The 22,702-nt window shown below is 46.2% G+C and overlaps 1 protein-coding gene across 1 annotated transcript in view; it reads right to left on the bottom strand.

The window, feature by feature from the left end:
- Positions 1–22,702, bottom strand: part of crocc2 (ciliary rootlet coiled-coil, rootletin family member 2) — a 56,184-nt gene that overhangs the window by 16,157 nt on the left and 17,325 nt on the right. Inside the window, exons 4-23 of the mRNA XM_020048839.3 lie at positions 22,000–22,170; positions 20,743–20,826; positions 20,522–20,637; positions 16,678–16,822; positions 14,264–14,370; positions 13,589–13,795; positions 12,427–12,523; positions 11,051–11,140; positions 10,392–10,511; positions 9,723–9,922; positions 9,415–9,597; positions 7,987–8,131; positions 6,925–7,071; positions 6,250–6,480; positions 3,781–3,974; positions 3,383–3,510; positions 1,998–2,167; positions 1,670–1,849; positions 992–1,126; positions 515–658 (exon numbers count right to left, since the gene is read on the bottom strand). Of these exons, the coding sequence (XP_019904398.3) occupies positions 515–658; positions 992–1,126; positions 1,670–1,849; positions 1,998–2,167; positions 3,383–3,510; positions 3,781–3,974; positions 6,250–6,480; positions 6,925–7,071; positions 7,987–8,131; positions 9,415–9,597; positions 9,723–9,922; positions 10,392–10,511; positions 11,051–11,140; positions 12,427–12,523; positions 13,589–13,795; positions 14,264–14,370; positions 16,678–16,822; positions 20,522–20,637; positions 20,743–20,826; positions 22,000–22,170 (2,994 nt within the window). The remainder of the gene's footprint in view (positions 1–514; positions 659–991; positions 1,127–1,669; positions 1,850–1,997; positions 2,168–3,382; positions 3,511–3,780; positions 3,975–6,249; positions 6,481–6,924; positions 7,072–7,986; positions 8,132–9,414; positions 9,598–9,722; positions 9,923–10,391; positions 10,512–11,050; positions 11,141–12,426; positions 12,524–13,588; positions 13,796–14,263; positions 14,371–16,677; positions 16,823–20,521; positions 20,638–20,742; positions 20,827–21,999; positions 22,171–22,702) is intronic.

The raw sequence follows: 22,702 nt of genomic DNA on the forward strand, positions 1-22,702 counted from the left end.
AGTGTTGATAGTTGTAGTATTGGTAGTTGTTCAGTAGTGTTGATAGTTGTGGTGTTGGTAGTTGTTCAGTAGTGTTGATAGTTGTAGCGTTTGTAGTTGTAGTGGTGGTAGTTGTTCAGTAGTGTTGATAGTTGTAGTGTTGGTTGTTGTTCAGTAGTGTTGATAGTTGTGGTGTTGGTAGTTGTTCAGTAGTGTTGATAGTTGTAGCGTTTGTAGTTGTAGTGTTGGTAGTTGTTCAGTAGTGTTGATAGTTGTAGTGTTGGTAGTTGTTCAGTAGTGTTGATAGTTGTAGTGTTGGTAGTTGTTCAGTAGTGTTGATAGTTGTAGTGGTGGTAGTTGAAGTCAGGGTATTGGTAGTGTTGGTGTTGTGGTGGGGTCGGTGGATGGTTCAAAGACAGCTTCACCTCATGGCAGTCACTTGAAAGATTGATCTACTCTTTGGCGGCTTGTTATGCACTGATTGGTTAGTTTATCAATTGACTGATGGACTGATGTTTCATTAATCGTATCTCACCTCGATGCGTGCTGCCTCTCTCAGCTGGTTGAGCTCTCTGACCTGTTCCATCAGGTTCTTCTCTGTTGACTCACGACAACTCAGAGATTCCTCAAAACGACCCCCCAGTACCTGCAGTTCACCCTGAAGACCCAATATAGTCTCCTGAAAGGGAGAGACGGAGTGGGAGGGAGAGGAGGAGGTGAGAGAAAGAGAGCAGGGGGGAGGAAAGGGGAGGAGGCAGAGATAAAGAGAGACCAGGGGGGAGGAAAGGGGAGGAGGCAGAGATAGAGAGAGACCAGGGGGGAGGAGAATATGGGTCAGAGATCAGGAGATGAGGAAAAAAAAGGCACAGAGCTTTAAGTGATCCTACAACCGCGGACGGGTTTAGGAAAAACAACAACTTGAAGTTCCATTCCATTTGTTCCCCTCCAGCCAATAATATGAGACCATTCTCCCCAGTTAGGATGCCACCAGCCGCCTCTGTGTGCTACATACCCTGTCCTTTTGCTGACAGCTCAGAGCCTGTCTCTTGACTATGTCCATCTCCAGGCCAGCTGTCTCCAGGTCCTGCTGCAGGCCCGTCAGATGTTCGGTCAGAGCTGCCTTCTCTCCTTCCTTCTGTGACAGGGCCTAGACAAAGACGAGGGACATGTGTGTGTGTGTGTGTGTGAAAAAGAGAGCTAAATTAATGGAAGGAATAAGATCATGAACACACAAGATAGTGTAGAAGCACCACTGATCTAGGATCAGTTTCACCTTTAAGTTCCTTGAAAATAACATTTTGAAGAAACATCAGCCCCATGATCAGCCACACTCTTCTGAGGCATTTTGTTTGTTTGTGAAAAACCAGCTGCTAGATGCTCTCACACACACACACACACACACACACAGAGCTGCTACTAGACACTCGCTCACACACACACACACACTTGCTACTAGGTGCTCATACATACACACACACACACCTGCTACTACGTGCACACACACACAGATCTGCTCTGAGGTGGTCATACACATACACACAAACACACTGTGCTCATAAACACACACCTGCTACTTGGTGCTCACACACACAGATCTGCTATGAGGTGGTCATACACACACACACAACTGTTGCTAGGCGCTCACACACACACACACACACACACACACGCTGTGCTCATAAACACACACCTGCTGCTTGTCGCTCTCAGCCTGCAGCAGTTTGCGGTTGTGTTCCTGTTGTAGTTTCACCATGTCCTCCTGCAGCTGTCGCAGCTCTGCCAAGCTACGGAGTCTCTGCTCCTCACAGACCTCCTGCAGCTGGGCCTCGGAGCGCTCCCTCTGCAGGGTCAGGTCCACACGCTGCTGCTCCTGGACATTACCGAGAGCACACACACACGCACGCACAAACGCAGACACACACGCAGATACACACACACACAGACACAGACAATTAACTGAGCAGTTATCAGTAGAGCTGTCACATACTCGACTGACAGTCCAAGCAGCCAATCTGTACCTTCTCAGTGCGTTCGGCCTCCAGCTGCTCTCTGTGACTCTGCTCCCTGGTCCTCAGGGTCGTCTGGTGGGTCCTCTCTGCCAGCGCCAACTTAGCCTCCAGAATCTGTCTCTCCTGCTCCGCACGGGACACCTGCAGCTCGACCTCCGCCTTTAAACGGGCCACCTCACCTGGACAGACACACAGGTCAGGTAACTGTTTGTTACTGGAATGTGTTACTATAATGTGTTACTACAGTGTGTTAGTATAATATGTTACTACAGTGTGTTACTAGAATGGTTTTATAGAATGTGTTACTACAGTGTTTTAATATAATGTGTCACTACAGTGTATTACTACAGTGTGTTACTATAATGTGTCACTACAGTGTGCTACTACAGTGTATTACTACAGTGTGTTACTATAATGTGTCACTACAGTGTGCTACTACAGTGTATTACTACAGTGTGTTACTATAATGTGTCACTACAGTGTGCTACTACAGTGTATTACTACAGTGTGTTACTATAATGTGTCACTACAGTGTGCTACTACAGTGTATTACTACAGTGTGTTACTATAATGTGTTAGTACAGTGTGTTACTATAATGTGTCACTACAGTGTGCTACTACAGTGTATTACTACAGTGTGTTACTATAATGTGTTAGTACAGTGTGTTACTATAATGTGTCACTACAGTGTGCTACTACAGTGTATTACTACAGTGTGTTACTATAATGTGTTAGTACAGTGTGTTACTATAATGTGTCACTACAGTGTGCTACTACAGTGTATTACTACAGTGTGTTACTATAATGTGTTAGTACAGTGTGTTACTATAATGTGTCACTACAGTGTGCTACTACAGTGTATTACTACAGTGTGTTACTATAATGTGTTAGTACAGTGTGTTACTATAATGTGTCACTACAGTGTGCTACTACAGTGTATTACTACAGTGTGTTACTATAATGTGTTAGTACAGTGTGTTACTATAATGTGTCACTACAGTGTGCTACTACAGTGTATTACTACAGTGTGTTACTATAATGTGTTAGTACAGTGTGTTACTATAATGTGTCACTACAGTGTGCTACTACAGTGTATTACTACAGTGTGTTACTATAATGTGTTAGTACAGTGTGTTACTATAATGTGTCACTACAGTGTGCTACTACAGTGTATTACTACAGTGTGTTACTATAATGTGTTAGTACAGTGTGTTACTATAATGTGTCACTACAGTGTGCTACTACAGTGTATTACTACAGTGTGTTACTATAATGTGTTAGTACAGTGTGTTACTATAATGTGTCACTACAGTGTGCTACTACAGTGTGTTACTATAATGTGTTAGTACAGTGTGTTACTATAATGTGTTACTACAGTGTGTTACTTGACTCACGCGTCAGGGCCTCATTAGCCAGCATTATGCTACGTCTCTCTCCTTCCACCCGGCTCTTCTCCCCCTCCAGAGAGGAGGCCAACTCATGCCCCTCAAAAACACACATCTCCAAGGATACCTTCTCCGCTCTGAGAAGAGAGAGAATGGAGAGAGAATGGAGAGAGAGGAAGGGAGGTGAGGACAACGGCGATAAGAGAGAGGAGAGAGCGAGGGAGAAGAGGGGAGGGAGAAGAGGGGAGGGAGGAGGGAGAGAACGGGAGACGGAAAGAAGGGAGATCAGAATGCTGTTCATTTGTCAACGGCTGTACAGTACATGGATGAATTAAAACAATGGACACACACACACACACACACACACACACCCACACACACACACACACACACACACACCACCCTACCGGAGACCAGCCAGCTCCTGAGACAGTCCTGAGGCCTTGCGTTCAGCGGTGGTCAGCTGGACGGCCAGACTGGCCTTGTCTTTGGCCAGCTCCTCCCTGTCCCGCTGGGCCCTGTGGAGGGTCACACCCTGGCTGTCCAGCTCCTTATGCACCACCGACAGCCGGTCCCTCTGGGCCTGCAACTGTTTGGTAATCTGGACAGCAACAGGCACACGTTGTTACCAGCAATGGCAGACACGCCGGGATATTCAACCAGCACCGCAGACACGCCGGGATATTCAACCAGCACCACAGACACGCCGGGATATTCAACCAGCACCACAGACACGCTGGGATATTCAACCAGCACCACAGACACGCCGGGATATTCTAGAGAAGTGTTCAACCAGTCTTGCGATAACGTGGTCTGGGTTCACACCCTAAAGGGTCAAAGGTTTGCAACATTCAAACGCTTATGCTACTCACCTAACACGCAGCAACGTCAATCAACAGCGTGTCCAACAGGGTTGGTTATCCCGGCCGGAATCGATTAGCCAAGGTGATGGCCCTGCCTAGCGAAGCGGGCTACTTTGCACCAGGGTACAAAGGACAAAGCAGTGCACTACACTGGGAACAGGGCGCCATTTAGGACGCACAACCTGTCGCTATGTGATGTCATAACACAAACCTGGAATTCCAGAGCTTTCCAGGAAGCCACCTCCTCACACGCTTGCGTTTCAAATGGACAATATTCTATTCCCAAAATAGATGGACCACCAGTTTTTACCAGGTCCTTAATCCACTCTCAGGGACCCCTTCCACAGCCCCTCTGGTCAAACGTAGAGCTCTATTTAGTGGACAGCCCCTCTGGTCAAACGTAGAGCTCTATTTAGTGGACAGCCCCTCTGGTCAAACGTAGAGCTCTATTTAGTGGACAGCCCCTCTGGTCAAACGTAGAGCTCTATTTAGTGGACAGCCCATCTGTGCCTCTCAGCCGTTCACTGACTCCAGCGGCCACATGTCATCTAATATTTCACAACAATAGCACGGTTTATAAAGCAATAATGTTTGTCATTTGTTTTGGGGAAATGAAGTAACTAAATATTATTGCAGGCTGTCTCACTGCTACTCTCTTTGGATAAATACTAGAAGGAGACATGAGACCCACGTTTTGGAGTTTGAATCTCTCCCATTAAGCATTAGGACAATATTATGAGTTTGCATGGCTCCCTATAAGAGAACGAAACACGATCCGACGGCAGTTGCTGAGCTTGTTCCACACACAGCGAAATTATTTTCACAGATAAGTTACCTAAAACGTTTAATAAGACATAGAATATTTAGAATTGGAAAAATTCAACACACAGTTCCATGGCTCCAACAGAACAGATAATAAAACAGGTACTGAATTCTTTCCATTGTTTCCTGGAGGAAACAGAACAGGAGAGATCTGGGATCAGGTTTAAGAGGGAGCACGGAGGGAGGTGGAAAGCAGAACAGGTGTTAATTTATTGTTTCTTTCACTCGTCCCCTTCTCTAGAGATATAACATGTCTGTAATATCTATTTATCCTTCCCAGCTCACATGTGTACAAGAGGATCCCCTGCTTCCACAACCTCCCCTCTCCCATGTTCCTCATAAAACACAGAGGAGAGCCAAGACTCACATCCCATCAGAGAAAGAGGTGTTGAGTAGCAGGGCAGATGTATCCAATATCTCCTATTGGGTTTTTAATGTGACAACGAGACCCATAAAAATGCTTTAAGCTGTGAATCACTGGCAGCGTAACTCCTCTATAGGAGAAAGGGGAGAGAGGACGAGGTGGGGAGGGGGTGTGGAGGAAAATTAGGGATAGAAGGGGAGAAAAGCCGGAGGGGTAAACTCTTTCTAAGGCAAGCGTTCTTTGTAAGGCAAAGTATTCTACCTACAATCCCAGCTTCAATTGTCAACCATTTTTGGAAGGAAGGGTTCCTTGACGATTCTTTGGCAGCCAAGAAACATTCTACATGAAATCATACAAGATAGTTCCCGGACAGCTTCCTCGGTTGCGGGGCTATTTTCAGAATCTTCTTCTTTGGTATCTGTGTTTTTTCACGTGCTTTGATACGTTGATATATACTGTGTCTTTCGCCACAGAGAGACAAACAATTTTTTATTTAGCTAATCAAATCTGTTAGTGCTGCCAGCATGACACCTTAGAACTCTCTGCTGGCTAGCGTCTGAAGATAAACAGGGTCTGTCCTGGTTGGTCCCTGAATGGGACACTGGACGCTGCTGTTGGCATTGTCGAGTTAGTTCGAAGCCCTCTTGCCTGTAGTCCAAGGTGATCCCAGTGCCCTGGACGAGGGCTATTCAACTCTTACCTGAAACCTGCTGGTTTTCTGTTCTATCTCATCCAAAGCACACCCTACGTGGTTCTACTTAGCACACTCCCTTCTAAGACCATAAGAAGAAAAATAAGAAGATGAATAAGATCGGCCTGAGACTGACCTGTGCATGCTGTTCCAGGATCTGGTTGTTCTCCATCTGCAGATGTCCCAGCTCGGCCTCCAGCCTGTGGTTGGTCTCCTGCAGGAGACTCTGGGAGGTCTCCAGGGCCCGCTTGTCTGCCGCCAGGTCCTGGAGCTCTCGCTGAAGCCTCCCCACCTCCTCCTTGGCCGCTGCCCGCTCCCCCTCCGCTTCCCGGCGACGCTCACTGAGCTCTGCCTTCTCACCCTCCGCCTGGAGACAACATCGGACAGCTTGGACCGTAAAAAAGAATCTCTGTCTCTCCGTCTCTTAGCTACGTGTCCGTGTTGAACTCGGAATGACATATAGGTCCAACGTCACGGACACCGACTTAACCTAGTCTTGGACTATAAGATCAAGCTCAACGGAGAGCTTCATCCGTGTCCGGGAAACCTGATGTACTTGATAGTGATAGTCACCCTTTGCTCGATCACAGAACATAAAAATTGACTCGCAGCAAACAATACCATAATCCTGAAGATCTGCAATTAGCATGAGTGTAAGTTATACCAGTGCCAAGAACCCAGATAGTAGTCCCAGCACAAGTGGTAGCTCCATATTGGCTCCGCCTCCATCCACTGGCAGCTACCTAGCTGTTTACCACGGCTGTAACACTGGCCAATCGGGACAGATCCCTTATCCAAGAATCGGATGTACCTGTAGCAGGACGCGATTGAGCTCCACCTTGTCGTTGGCCAGGCCTTCACTCAGGGCAGCCATCTTGGCCAGAGAGTCTCTAAGTCCCGCCTCCTGGCTTTGTGTCTTGGTGAGGCACAGCTCCTGCTCTGCATTCTGGGACTCCATCTGTAAACAGGGGTAGACCATGATGACCGGGGTGCATCATGACGACCGGGGTATATCCGATGCAGCATTAATTAACAGTGGAGTTAGAGGTCAGGGTTTAATGACAGAGGTCAGGGGATATTGCCCCGGACTGTTTAACTTTGCTAGTAGGCAGAGGTAGAGCTCTAAGGCTGAATTAAATGGACATAATTCAAAGAAAATACTTGGATGACATGATTTTCTATTAATAATATCTATTGTTGATGCTTTTTGGAAGGAAGGACCTTCGTCAAAGAGCTAGGGTTAGGGTTCACAGGTCAGGGATTATGGGTCGGGTGTTCGGTAAGGGTTATGGTTTAAGGGTTTGCCCACCATGTTGAGAGCTTGGGTCACGCTGCTTTTCTCATCATATGAAATTTATGTCTGCAGCCAACTGACACAGAATCAGGGGTTAGAAGTGGTGGGTTAGGGGCCAGATTCTCTAGGTTCTACTGCTGAGTCACCTTACACAGAGTCAGGAAACAGAGGTCATGTTTCAGAGTCACTTGACTCAATCTCTTTTGGCTTTGATCACAACGTTTCAAGACATCTGTAGAAATGTGCATGACGAACATGTTGCAAATAGAGCTGGAACATTGAAAATTACACTTTCTGATGTAAAGATGAGAGCTCCTTTACAGAAGCAAGATACACTTTTAATGGCTGCATTAGTGGCTGCAGGTGGCCTTGTCATTAAATCTGACCAGTAATCGAAGGTTGTTAGACTGAAACCCAGAGGCGGCAATTTTAAAAGAATGTCGTCCCATCCCAGAGACCGGTGGTAAACTTAACTTCCTCCCATGACTTTGCTGTAAATTAAAATACGTTCCCAGTCAACTTGCATCACAAAAAGACATTCTCACGACCGGTCGCTAACGACAGCTAGTGTTTGGTTACCTTGCTGAGAGCCAGGGTCATGCTAACTTTCTCATCCTCCAGAACCTCCTTCTGCAGGGTCACATGACTCAGGGCCTCCCTGAATGTCACCAGCTCACACCACAGGTCACTGTGCTTCCTCTCCAATTGTTCCAGACTCCTCTCACTGCAACACACGCACACACGCACCCACGCACACATTTGTTTTACTATCAATATGTGAATCGGCAAATAAGTACTATTAAAAATTTATAATACTGAACCCCTAAACCTAGACCGAACCCTTACCTTAATGCCAATAACGTAACCATGCCTAAACATAACCTGACCCTAATGCATAAACTTGACCGTCACCCTAATTCTGAGACAAATTCTATCCTGAACTGTGATCCTAAGCTTGCTGTCAAAGTGAGGACGAGGACTCCGTTTGGCCAGATCCTTCCACGATTGTCCGTGTTTTGCTATCATAGTAAGGACCACACTCACACAAACTCACACACATACACACTCACACGAATACACATGAAAAGGATTCCGGCAGACATTCATATGCACACTCACACACAGTCAACCAGGCACACACGCAACATGCTGCATTAACACCGTCCCTAAACAGACATGCGTCCGCAGTGAGATGTCACTTTAAGTTCAAGCCTGGATCCCTGGATTGCATGTCCTGCTCTCATTCTCACATAATCACATTTCTGCACAGAGAAGAAAAACCTCACGAATATAGTCTTTCTCAAGTCCTGCAACCACTCTCTCACAACTGTTGAGTATAAGCCTAATAACGCAGTAATGCCATGTAAAGTTTAGGATTTATGTTTTCATGAAGAGTGATGGGTCTGGCTGTGGTCTCAGAAAATCTGATCTGAACTGTAAATGAACAGAATCAAAACAATCACAATTAATGGCGCTGTGATATGTAATGACTCTGTCTCTCACTCAGTCTTTATATATCCCCCCTCTGTCTCTCACTCAGTCTTTATATCTCCCCCTCTCTGTCTCTCACTGTCTCCTTCTACCTCTGTCGGATTCGGTCTTCCCCTGTTTTTCAATTCCGTTTTCAATTTAAAGAGCTAATGGCACTGGATACAATTGTTTACATTGCCCAAGCGAGTTGAAATAAAGTAAAAACAAAAACCGGTGAAAACAAAAATACAATAAATAAATCTGAAAAAGTCTTAGGCATATGGAGTTTCATATTATAAGCTGTGCAGTGTAGTAAAAATGAGTAAGCATTTCTCTCTCTCGTCCTCCGTCTTGATATCAATCTGTTTATTTTCTTTCTCTCTCTTTCCTACTTTACGTGTCTCTTTTCTTCCTCTACTACCACCCCCTCAATCTCTCCCCTTCTCCAACCTCTCCATTCTCCCCCCTTTGCACTTTTTCTCCCTCCCTTCCTTCCTCCCTTCTCCACTGTTCTCCTCCTCCTCCTCTCGCCCGTACCCTCTCTGGGCTTCGGTGCGTTGGCGTGCAAGCTGTCTCTCCAGGTCATCTCTCTGCTGGCGGAGGAGGTCTCTCTGTCTCTGGAGATCTCCGGCAGACGCCCTCATGACCTCCAGCTCTGACCCCCTGGTCTCCACCTCTTGTTGCAGCCTCACAGCCGTCTTCTCCAGCCTGGCTTTGTCACTACACAGCACAGCAGCACAGACAGACAGAGAAAGGAGAAGTGAGTGCACATCAGAGACACGACCATCCTCACCCGTTTGGCCTGGCCACTGGGGAGCAAAGTTCAGACAACACATTGTCGTTACCTCGCAAAAACCTCCAAGGAGGTGCTGCATCTCTGGCTGTCTTTGTGGCTCTTCTCCAGGCTCCTCTCAGCCTGCAGGTTCTCCTCCTGCAGCTCCTTGATCCGTCCCTCCAGCTCCCTTCTCGCCTCCTTGGCCTCCTGCAGACGAGTGTGGAGTGTGTTAACTTCCTCCAGGGAAGCCTCCAGGCGACAGTGCAGGCCCTGTTGAACCGTTACATAACAACACTGTTGGAAGGGAAAGGGCACTATTACTGTGTTTTCATTTTAACATTTACTACGGATGTGAATATTTACATGATAGTCAGATCCTAAGGTTAGGCAAAAACAAATCCCTAACTGAAAAACTATGTTTTCTTGTATTTCATATCACAAAAATACCACTAACAGGTCCCGAACTGGATTGCCTATTACACATCCCTCCATGGTTCCGTGTTTGTCTGTTTATGTTGTGTATTAAGGCATGTGTGTGGGCGGGAGGAAGAGTAGCTGCTGCTTGTAGCGGTGGCTAAATAGGATCCTTATCTTAATTCTAAATGAATCAAGCTTTGTTAACTCAGCAGTTGTTTAGCTTCTCCGACGTCCTCGTCCAAATGGTTTTGAGGATGAGGACGAGAGAGAGTCCGGGAGGGAAAAGAAGTGTCTTGCGTGAGGGCTATGGCGTGAGTTTGACCTGGTGTTGGGACAGGACACCCTGGACAGCCTTCAAGGTGCTCTTGGGTTGAGCAGAATCAACCCGGGGATGAGAGGGGGCTGAGGAAGATTGACCACGGTCGCCATCACCACAAACCCCCTGAGGAGAAAACGGAGCAGAACGGTTGGAGCAACAGAATAGAAATAGAGCCAAAAGAAGGGGGGCTTCTACCTCTGACTGAGTGTTAGACGATGACACTCAAATGACGTCCCATGATCAAACGTAGTAGACTTTATATTAAAGTGACATAGTGGAGCTATTAAGGAACCACTATTTAGTCAGGAACTATTTAGTCAGGAACTATTTAGTCAGGGACTATTTAGTCAGGGAATCTGGATCTAAAACCCCTGACCGTGAGATTAGTTCAATGTACTACTGGATCAAATGAAATTACACACTTTGTTGTTACACGCTTTGTTAGTAAACGACTGGTGTCGAATAACAATAAAATACAAACCAATTACAATATTGTCTACTTTTGGGGGTGGCTGATCTGATGGAGGTGGTCTACCTGTTGGAGGTGGTCTACCTGTTGGAGGCGGTCTACCTATTGGATGTGGTCCACCTGCTGGAGGTGGTCTACCTGCTGGGGGCTTGCTAACCTGTTCCACACTGTCTACCTGTTGGATGTGGTCTACCTTTGTGACGCTGGTTAAGATCTGTTGGACATGGCCTATATCTGAGAGCAGGTCATCCATCTCAGCCTTGTCATCTAGTTTGCTTGCTTCCTGTAATGTTGGAGCAGGAAATCATCAGGTTAAAATACATGAAATCATGTGGTGAACACAGGTAGTCCTTAGGCTCCAATCAGAGTAATGTACTAAAGTTTGCCCAGTGCACCTGCTCCCATCCTTCAGAACTGTTGCTAAGTGATGATTCACACTTCTGGGTTTTGATTTAGACGTTAGTTACCAAATGTATGATGACATCCTGTTAAAGCAGACAAGGAACTTGTTGACACCACAATAAGGTATAGAGTGGATCAAATGATGCCGGATGCTTTTAATAAAAGGATCTGTTCATTTAGCTTCATTTTATTGCATGTTTACGATGAGCCACTTCATTGTTGCAGACTGTCTCGTATTGTAAAATCAGCGACTGCTGGGTTGTAATTTGTTAGACTTTTTAGGACCACAATGGAGTTACAATATTTTCATATTGGTACGGTACAGCACATTTGGCTGTTTTCACAGCATTACATTTAGAGATTATCCCGTGAAATGGCTGCAAAATGCCAATTCCAATTTGTTTCAGCTGGAGACGTAGTTAGCATAGAGAAATCGGTGGTGTAGTCAAAGTAGTTTTTTATTGTAATGCGGTTGATTGGTGAATGTTGATATATATATACACACATACATACATTTACAGTATCTCACAAAAGGGAGTACACCCCTCACATTTTTGTAAATACTTGAGTATATCTCTTCTTTGCTACAATGTAAAGTATTGAGTGAACAGTTTGTTTAACTGTGACATTTTCACTTAGGGGTGTACTCACGTATGTTGCCAGTGGTTTAGACATTAATGGCTGTGTGTTGTGTTATTTTGAGGGGACAGCAAATGTAGACTGTTATACAAGCTGTACACTCACTACTTTACACTGTAGCAAAGTGTCATTTCTTCAGTGTTGTCACATGAAAAGATATAATCAAATATTAGCAAAAATGTGAGGGGTGTACTCACTTTTGTGAGATACTGTATGTATATATATATATATATTGCTGGGTCTGCCATGAGGGTCAGCCTGGTGCCGGGGGGGGTGCTGCTGACATACAATCCTCGGCGGGAGGCATCCCCACACCCCCGTGATGTACTCCAGACTGCAGAAGGCCGACACCTCCAGAGAGTCAGCAGAGTGGTGGAGTTTATCAAGAGTTACGGTTCCAGACGACAGACTAAAACCTGCTCTTTCAACCCCACAGACACCCCTGGAGTCCCCACATCCTGTCTGTTGGTGTGTGTCCCTTTGGGTGGGTGTGTGTGTGTGTGTATTTATGTGTGTGTGTTTTCCCACCATCCGGTCCAGACTGGTCTGCATGATGACAAGGGCTGCATCCTTCTCACTGCTCTGTGCTCTGAGGTTCTTCACCATGTCTGTCAGCTCCAAAATCCTATAAAGCACACAGAGACACACACACACACACATATTGAGACCCAGACACACACATAAACACATAGAGACACACAGACACACACACTTTTTAGATTACATAGGCATTAAACAGCAACGTCTGGTACTCATAAAAGAAAACCCACAAACGTCTTACATTCCTTGTGCTATTGAAAAGGTGAACTCTTTGATGGGTGTGTTAGCTTTATTGAGGTTCCCATACGCGATTGAAAAGATGAATTCTCTGATGGCTTTTGGCTGTGGAACAGAGAACATCCTGGTTTTCAGATCATAGTATGTCCCCCCTGGATCGCAGTTCTGCTTGCCAGGGTGACATTTCACAGAATGGACATGACTTGATCAAACTGACAAAAGACCCGACTTGCTTGAATTGACAAAAAGTATTTTATCAGTATAGGGTTAGGATCTGCTGTGCAAAGCATGAAATGACATCACAACCTTATTCGTCTGGGCTACCCTTGTTTCAGATGTGTTTTAAATAAAATGAGCTGGCCAATATTTTTCTTCAGGCAAGGGATCCTACGAGGACCAAAGATTTGCTGGTTCCTGGCACAGAACACAGTAAAAACAACTCTGCATTCATTTTCACATTGTTCGCAATCGCTGGCCACTCTAAAGCAAGAACTGCAGGCACGAGAATCAAATGCAAGACGTTTGATGTCCACGGGCCCTTCCAGTAAACAGAGGAAACTGAATCCAGTGTGGGAAACAAATGCCTTCTGTTTGCGTCTCAGTCCGTTGTGACAGATGACCGGCTGGCAGATGCACTGGGTAGACTGCTCAGTTGGACAACGACCTTCAAACAGGGCAATATGCAACGCAGGAAGAGGCGTTTTGGCTTGCCTGCCCGCAGGTTGTCATGAAAGTTAAGTCCACCAGACATGACCAACACCGATGTGCTCTGTGCAGGTATTGTTATTTACTAAAATGAAATGAAAACAACAAGAGAGACATACAGACACGCAGACAGAGAGACAGACCAGACAAGCGGACTGAGAGACAGACAGACAAGCAGACTGAGAGATAGACAGGAGTGCAGACGGACCGTGAGTTGAGCTCTATTTTCTCAGCGTCCCAGTGTCCCTGGAGCTGCATGGCTTCCCTCAGCTTGTCCCTCAGCTGTCTCTCTAGCTCCGATACCTCCTGGCCACTAGGGGTGCTGTGCTGTGTCACACTGGTCTCTAGGGACATACAAGCTACATGCAGACGACGACTTGCAGTGACATACTCCCCGCACATGTCAGACAGCTTCCTGCGGACAGAGGAACATGGGTTTAACATGTTTACAGAGGTAATAACACAACATTTTGGACCCACACAAGTGGTACAGAGATTGACAAGAAAACAAAATACACACCCAATATTTTTGGATTTGAAATTGTGACCCATTGGTTTTTCATTAGGAAAAAGGCTTGGTAGTTTTTGTTGAGGGCCTGATGGATGCCTCTAACGGCTAGGCTCCAGACCATGCAGCTCGCTTTGAACTTGGGCTGTCTTATGTTGTACTCCAGGCCTCAAACACCATCAACGGCTACGACCACAAGCAAATAAATCTTCACTGCAGCTTATTACTCAACGATGCCCCAGTCAGTCAGAGGTTTACACATGACATAAGCCAAGAGTTTAGCTTCAACTCGATCCTGATGGATGGTACCCAGAGCCACCTGTCCCCAGGGCTGCTCGAGGGTGGGGTGGTAGAGTGACAAGGCGCTGCACAAACCTGTCAGTGAAGTTCCGGAGCTGGGTGAAGGAGCTCCGTAGGGACGCCGCCTGGCGCCACAGGGCCCTCACACGGGCTTGCTCTCGACCCAGTCGGGAGGCACACGTCTGGGGAGGGAGACGGGACACAGGAAGGATCAGGAGCCTGGGATCAGTTGCTTTCCAACAGATCTGACAACGGGGTCTAGACTTAGAGCAGCGCTAGGAAACTACTGTAGCGGCAGGCCAATATGACCTCTATGGTTGACCTTAATAGTAGACCTCAATAGAAGACCACCAGACCTCTATTGTAGACCTCAACAGTAGACCTCAATAGAAGACCACTAGACATCTATGGTTGACCTCAATAGTAGACCTCAATAGAAGACCACCAGACCTCTATTGTAGACCTCAATAGTAGACCTCAATAGAAGACCACTAGACCTCTATTGTAGACCTCAATAGTAGACCTCAATAGAAGACCACTAGACATCTATGGTTGACCTCAATAGTAGACCTCAATAGAAGACCACTAGACCTCTATTGTAGACCTCAATAGTAGACCTCAATAGAAGATCACTAGACCTCTATTGTAGACCTCAATAGTAGACCTCAATAGAAGACCACTAGACATCTATGGTTGACCTCAATAGTAGACCTCAATAGAAGACCACTAGACCTCTATTGTAGACCTCAATAGTAAACCTCAATAGAAGACCACTAGACATCTATGGTTGACCTCAATAGTAGACCTCAATAGAAGACCACTAGACCTCTATTGTAGACCTCAATAGTAGACCTCCATAGAAGACCACTAGACATCTATGGTTGACCTCAATAGTAGACCTCAATAGAAGACCACCAGACCTCTATTGTAGACCTCAATAGTAGACCTCAATAGAAGACCACTAGACCTCTATTGTAGACCTCAATAGTAGACCTCAATAGAAGACCACTAGACATCTATGGTTGACCTCAATAGTAGACCTCAATAGAAGACCACTAGACCTCTATTGTAGACCTCAATAGTAGACCTCAATAGAAGATCACTAGATCTCTATTGTAGACCTCAATAGTAGACCTCAATAGAAGACCACTAGACATCTATGGTTGACCTCAATAGTAGACCTCAATAGAAGACCACTAGACCTCTATTGTAGACCTCAATAGTAGACCTCAATAGAAGACCACTAGACATCTATGGTTGACCTCAATAGTAGACCTCAATAGAAGACCACTAGACCTCTATTGTAGACCTCAATAGTAGACCTCCATAGAAGACCACTAGACATCTATGGTTGACCTCAATAGTAGACCTCAATAGAAGACCACTAGACTTCTATGGTTGACCTCAATAGTAGACCTCAATAGAAGACCACTAGACCTCTATGGTAGACCTCAACAGTAGTTCTCTATTAAAGACCACTAGACCTTTATGGTAGACCTCAACAGTAGACCTCTATTGAAGACCACTAGACCTTTTAGGTACACCTCAACAGTAGACCTCAATTGAAGACCACTAGACCTCTATTGTAGACCACTAGACCTCTATGGTAGATCTCATAGTAGAACTCTATAGAAGATAAAAATAAGTCCTCAACAATAGACCCCTAGACCTCTGTAGTAGACCTTGACATTAAACTACTAGACCTGTATAGTAGACCTCTTGGTAGACCTGTACAGTAGACATCTATAGTAGACCTGTACATCAGACCTCTACAGTAGGTATCTATAGTAGACCTCTATAGGAGACATCTACAGTAGACCTGTACAGTAGACCTGTACAGTAGACCCCATAACAATGTCAATCCAAGGTTTAACTGCCCAGTTTATCTCACTCATGCACACATGCATACACAAATACATACTGTAGTTAGGGGCTGTTCTAAATGGATATACACACACTGCTGTAACATGCATGCACACTCACAAACACACACACTGAACTCTTGCCCCTGTATCAGCAGATGTTGCCGATTGCATCCTGAGTTCCTAGCGGTCGCCAGATTGTTTGTGCCGTGCAAAAAAATGTGTTTTTTCCAACCCCTTTGGAATGTTTTCACAGGAAAAAACAGCTTGAAAATCATAACAAAGAATGAGAATGATTTGACAAAACAGGGTTCTGAATGGAATTCCCACCCCATGTGACCCTCTCTGGGAATGAGCGGCGTTGCACAACGTGAATATCCAGAGAACAGGATAACAACTTGGATTTTGTTATTCTTTCTTTCCTATTATTCCCAGCAGACCTCAACCGAAGCGTGTGGTGTGAAAATGTCTGACCCCTCACCTCAACGACTCTCCCCTCCTCGTCCGTGCCTGGTTCACACTGCAGGGTCCAACTGAGACCTACCTTGCTGTCTTCAGGGATTACAGGGGGTCAGCTCGGCACGAGCCTGTGGTGTGAATAAGGCACTACATCCTGCCTTTTCTCACCTCCTGTTCCTTGCGAAGCTGAGCCTCCTTCTGCTCAAGGTCGTCTCGGGCGCGGCCCAGCCTCTCCGTCAGGGCCTGGTTCTCCAAGCCAGCCTGTTCCAGCTGTTCTCTGAGCAGGACGTTAACCTGGCCCAGGGCAGAACACCTGGGGAGAGGGACGCCTCGTCATGAACTCGTTAGTGACCGGTGACGTGGGACTTTGTCAAGTGACAGGAAGGACGCGACCAGAGATCTCGGATCGCTCACGAATCTGGCCTCAGCTCCCAAATGGTGTTCTAGTTGTTGTGTAGTGCACAACATGCATATGGTCCTCGCTGAAAATAAGGCCACTATGTGGGAAACAGGGCGGACTAAAGGCGTGACGGCCGAAACATGTCCGTTCTGAATGACCGTTTGGTGCGAGTTATACTAGTTATACGCTGGCGCTGTTTTAGCCATGCTATGACCTCATCCCGAGGCCGTTCACACAGTGTCTAAAAGCCTGGGATATAATTCAAACATGAGATTTAGTGGGAGCAAACTTAATGGGTGAAATTAATTTGAGATAATCACATGACTGTGAGGTTTGGCCCCAGGAGGGAGGCGACACAAGGAGGAGGACAGGCATCTTCTAAAGTGTCTCTTCTACCCCTCCTATCCTTCTAGTTCAACTCCCCCTGTTTCTCTCCTCTCCTCCTCTTATACTATTTTACTCCTCTCCCGCTCCTCTCCCGCTCCTCCTGGTCCTATGTCATCCCCTCTTCTTTTCTTTTACTCATCTCCTTTCCCAACCTCGACTTCACTTCCCCTGCATCCCCCTGCCCTCTCCTCTTCCTCTCTTCACCTCAACTCCTCTTCCTCTCTTCACCTCAACTCCTCTCCCTCTCCTGCTCAACTTCTCTCCTCTCATTTAATCTTCCACCGCCTCCTTTTCACCCTGCTGCTGCTCCTCTTCCAGCCCCCCTTTCCCCCTCCACTTCTCCTCCAACCCTCCTGTTCTCCTCTATTCCTCCTGAAACAGTACTGTCCTCCACCAAACGTGCGGCCACCGCATCATCCACATGCTTACTAGCTTCCTAACCCCTGCATGAAATCTACCCCCCCCTGCCAGGCACACTTACGCTCCGCAACACGTGTGACACTTTCATAAAGTCTGTGTCAACTCGGTCCTAATCCGTACCAGGCCGAGCTCTCTCCCAGAGTCATTTACAGAGATGTTTACATCATTCTCACGCTCCACGCCTTGTGTGTCGCAGCAGAGTGCTGCCAACTCGCTGTGTTTTCCCAGTGTTCTTAAGCTATCTGATGGAAGAGGAGCGGTCAGCGCCAAGCAGGGAGCCAAACCAAGGGCGCGTCCCAAATATAGCTTTTTTGCGAGAAGACTGAAGGTCTGTGCACTGGACAGGGAATAGGTAGACATTTGGGACGCAGAAAAACAGTTGACAACAGCAGTCCTGGGAAGATCTGAGGAAAGAGAGGAGAGGAGGAGAAGAGGAGAGAGGAGGAGAGGGAGGGGGGGTATCTGTTTCCACTGTAACTCCAGCACAACTGTTAACAGGTGACTTGTTTTAGAAGTTTAGGTGCTGGACAGCCTGTCTCTAAGTGACAGTTGGACGAGGCGGCTCTGCAACCGTTCCACCGGTGCCAGTAACCAGCTCTAATAGAACCATGTCCGTGACACTGGTCCAGAGCTCCACGCGGAGGCTTTATAGCCTACTCTGCAGTAGGCCCCTCAGCTGAGCTCCACGCGGAGGCTTTATAGCCTACTCTGCAGTAGGCCCCTCAGCTGAGCTCCACGCGGAGGCTTTATAGCCTACTCTGCAGTAGGCCCCTCAGCTGAGCTCCACGCGGAGGCTTTATAGCCTACTCTGCAGTAGGCCCCTCAGCTGAGCTCCACGCGGAGGCTTTATAGCCTACTCTGCAGTAGGCCCCTCAGCTGAGCTCCACGCGGAGGCTTTATAGCCTACTCTGCAGTAGGCCCCTCAGCTGAGCTCCACGCGGAGGCTTCGCATCTGACTCCACTGTAGTGGGCATCAGAGGGCAGCTCCATGCAGGGGCAGTGCTATAAAAGTGACAGGGCCTTGGCAAGCGAGCTGCCAAGCGCCTGTCTCAACCATTTCAATAAAGCTGCTTGGCCCCATAAATCCCGGTTGTTGAACGGCTGGCGTCAGGTGTGGAGGTCACCGGGCCTGCCCCGTGCTCAGCGTGAGGCACCGTTAAAGTGCTCTGGTCCGCTGTGCTAACAGGGCTGAGCTAATTAAGTCTGACAAATTGGATGCCGAAAGCATCCACAGGACCAAGGCCAGCTTCCCTCCTCCTCTTCGCCGTTCCAGCCTCCCGCCCCGGGCACGAGGAAACAGAGCTGGAAAGCTAAGAGAGGGATCCACTGGGAATCTCTCTCGTTCTCCCTTTTTCCCTACACACAATTTCTCAGAAAAACCTCTCCAATGCTTTGAAGTTTTTGTTTCCTTTGAAGGCGAGAAAAAATATAAAAGGGGGTTTAAAAAAATGGGGTGAACGGGAGCAGAGTTCTAACCAGCTTATCATCCTCATTTCCATTCATTTATTGCTCTGGGTTTCAGTTCCAAGTCATTCTCACACTGCTGGGCAAGGCTCTTGACAATTCCAACAATTCCGTACTGTACTGAATGTTACCTCAGACAATGTCCCCTTAAGATCTTTTTAACTTTATTTTTTAAATGACACTCTAATCCCTTTTGGAAAAAAGGCCTTTTTGTTTATGTAGTCTGGCTAACACCATATCCTAAATCCACCTGAATCGTTGATGCTGTCGGCATGATGTGTCAATAACAATGGGGATGTGTTTTTTTTTTTTTTTTACTGATTGCTTAACTTCTCTGTCTTCCTCCCTGAAACACCCACATGGACAGTCAAACACAGCTGCCAAGCACTGCCGTCTTCCAGAACGACTGTTGGATTTCCAAATCTAAACAACATGCAGTCTCTCAACCCCCCAGGACGGAATAAAAAGAGACAGCCAATCGTAGCTCAGCACACTAGATGCAGAAAGCATATTTCTGTGTGAATGTTGCCCTAACAACGGCCGGCTGTTCGACGTGTCACAGCTTGTTCTCGCTGCGAGTCATGTGGGTTTTAGGCCGGCTTTGCTAATCTTGGTTAACCTAGAAGTCCGTGGGCCGGTTTCGCAGACACGGATTAAGCCTAGTCTAGGATTAAAAGATCAATAGGAAACTCCATTGAGTTTGTTATTTTAGTCCTAGACTAGGCATAATCTGTGTCTGTGAAACCGGCCCTATACCTGTTAAAAGATAAAATAGAAAAAGGATCAAGTGCAACCAAGTGCTCCACCCCTTTTAGATAGTTATGGACTAAGTGTGGACCCTAGAGTTTGATTTATCTGGACCCAAGGGTTTGTTTTACCTGGGTTCGATTGATTTGGACCCCAGGGTTTGTTTTATCTGGACCAAAGGGTCCGTTTCATCTAGACCCATGGGTTCGTTTTATCTGGACCCAAGGGTTCGTTTCATCTGGACCCAAGGGTTTGTTTCATCTGGACCCAAGGGTTCGTTTCATCTGGACCCATGGGTTTGTTTTATCTGGACCCAAGGGTTTGTTTTACTTTGGCCAAAGGGTTTGTGTTTTCTGGACCCAAGGGTGTGTTTTAAAAATGTTGCTATCTGCACCAGAAACACCAAATGGTTCTTCTGGAAATAAAAATGGGTTCCTAAACAGGCAGCAAAAGAATCCTTATGTAACCCCGTTTTTTAGACTGTTCTCTAAATAACATATATTTTTTATGCTATATTAAATCTTCCTGTTCTGCTCTTTTAGAACCTACTTGTTGTGTTTTCAGGCACCTACTATTTTGCTAAAAGAAACCCACCTCTTCTGTTCTTCCTCCAGCAGGGCCAGTTTTTTCTGAATTGTCACGCTGTTCTCCTGGAGCTGGGTCTCAGAGCGGTGCAGATGGTTGGCTGACGAATTTAAATGGGCCTGCAGCTGAACAGAACCAAGACCTGACACATGGATGAAGTTGGCCAAGGCAGTGCCAATCATTTCAGATAGTTGTGAGCTTAAACAGCCCCTTTGAACTCTGACACCTACCGAGAGTTGTAGCTTCTCCACCTCTGAGGCCTTATCCAACACCTGCTCCTCCAGTTCACCACATCTGCTCTTGTACTGAAGCACCTGACAAAACACACAGAACCAGTGATAAGGCAGCCATGTTGAATCGGAACAACACAGTTTTGCATTTTTTTTTGTATGGGAGGGCTGTACCATACATCCCAATTGCAACTTTCCTAAACTCATCAACGGAAAGGTTCCTCAAAGAACCGACAGGGTTCCTGGAGGATGCTTCAAGTTCAAACTTGGAAAACCCCCAAAGCTCTTTTATAGTTCCTCAAATAATCTTTTCAAGAGCCATTTGAGGTTTACCTTTGATGTTCTTCAAATGGTTCTTTGAGGAAAATGTAAAGGAGTTCTTCAAAAGGTCCCAGATCTGTTTGTACTCCTGACAAGTATGGGCTAGTACAGACTCAGTCTCTTCTAGTTATTTTGGTTGGTGTTTATTTGAATCCCAATCAGTTCCTGCCAAAGCAACCCACACAAAACATGACAAATAACGCAATAATAAAACCTGAGAAAGGTCATGGACATACTACTAGACAAGAACAGTCACACAAATGTATGATGTAAAAAAATAAAATAAAAAGTAGATTGTGTGTGAATATATGTGTGCTATATTAGGAGTGGTTCTCAAACTTTTTGGATCCCTTTTGTGTTAGCAAATGTATCAGATTATCAGAGACCCCATTGTTGGAAATCAGCCGTTTCGTATAGTGATTGAAATCCACACCATCATGACCAGAGCTCAAGGTATAAATAGCACACATTTTGCTATGACTTTGGCAGCGCATGTCTGAACAAACAAAGTTTTAAATGCTGATCTCTTGGCTTTATATAGACAATACACTTGTTTTCAAGCTTTCCTGAAGTTCTAAATACTGTAGAGGCGACCTCTGCTGATGCGTCACATCTTCATCCAGGCTCTGATTGTTGAGCTAGGTGCAAGGCATTGTGGATAGAAGGATATTTATAGTGTTTAGTTGGTATATCTTGTAAGTTAGAGTAACTCCTTACATGGTGTGGGAATTCCACAAAATTATGGCTCTGTATAATGTATGCGGCTGTTTCATAACAGTAGTAGTTATTAGCGTGTTCTGTATTTTCATAACAGTACATTTTATTATCTTGGCTTGTAGTTTTTATTACCGTAGCATTTAGTTCCTTGTTATGTAGTTTCATAACAGTAGTATTTAATAACTTGGCCTGTACTTTCATAACAGTAGTATTTAATACCTTGGCCTGTAGTTTCTGCACCAACTGAGTCTGCCTGACTTGAGCCTCCTGATAGGCCAGTAGTTTGAGTCTGTAGGCCCTCTCCTCGCTCTGCAACCGCAGGTGTTCTACAGACCCGCTCCCCTGGTCCGAGTCCCTGGCGGCTGACTGCATCGCCAGCATCTGCTCCAGCTGTATACACACACACACACACACCCACACACACACACACACACGGACACGCCACACACACCCACACACAGGGAGGGAGGGAGGTTAACCTTTGACCCTTACAACAGCTCTAAAGCATGGCTTGGCATAGCGTTGATAATGACGCAGTCAGTGATGATGCTGTCCTTACGGTAAATGGCTTGGTTATGTAAGGCCTCGGTAGATGTTTTCCAAGCATCTTTGTTTTGCCTGATAGAAATGTGACGTAATCACCAATCAATAAGGGGTCAAGCCTTCATCAACACAAGGTTGGGGTGGACTGTTTGCTTACAGTACGTGGGTGTACATGAACCCTTGTGAATGTGTGTGTGTGTGTGTGAGAGACTGTGTGTGTGTGTGTCTGTGTGTACATCAACACTAACATATTTCTGGCTTTCTGAAATTCTCCTATAACCTGTACTCTACTACCCCCCTCCCCCAACACGCTCTTTAAACACCCTCCTCCAACCCACTTCCCAGCGCACCACCCACCCCTGTCCTGGGTACGAGAAAC

The sequence above is a fragment of the Esox lucius genome, chromosome 8 (genome assembly GCF_011004845.1).
Source record: "Esox lucius isolate fEsoLuc1 chromosome 8, fEsoLuc1.pri, whole genome shotgun sequence".
In the NCBI taxonomy this organism is placed as follows: Eukaryota; Metazoa; Chordata; class Actinopteri; order Esociformes; family Esocidae; genus Esox; species Esox lucius.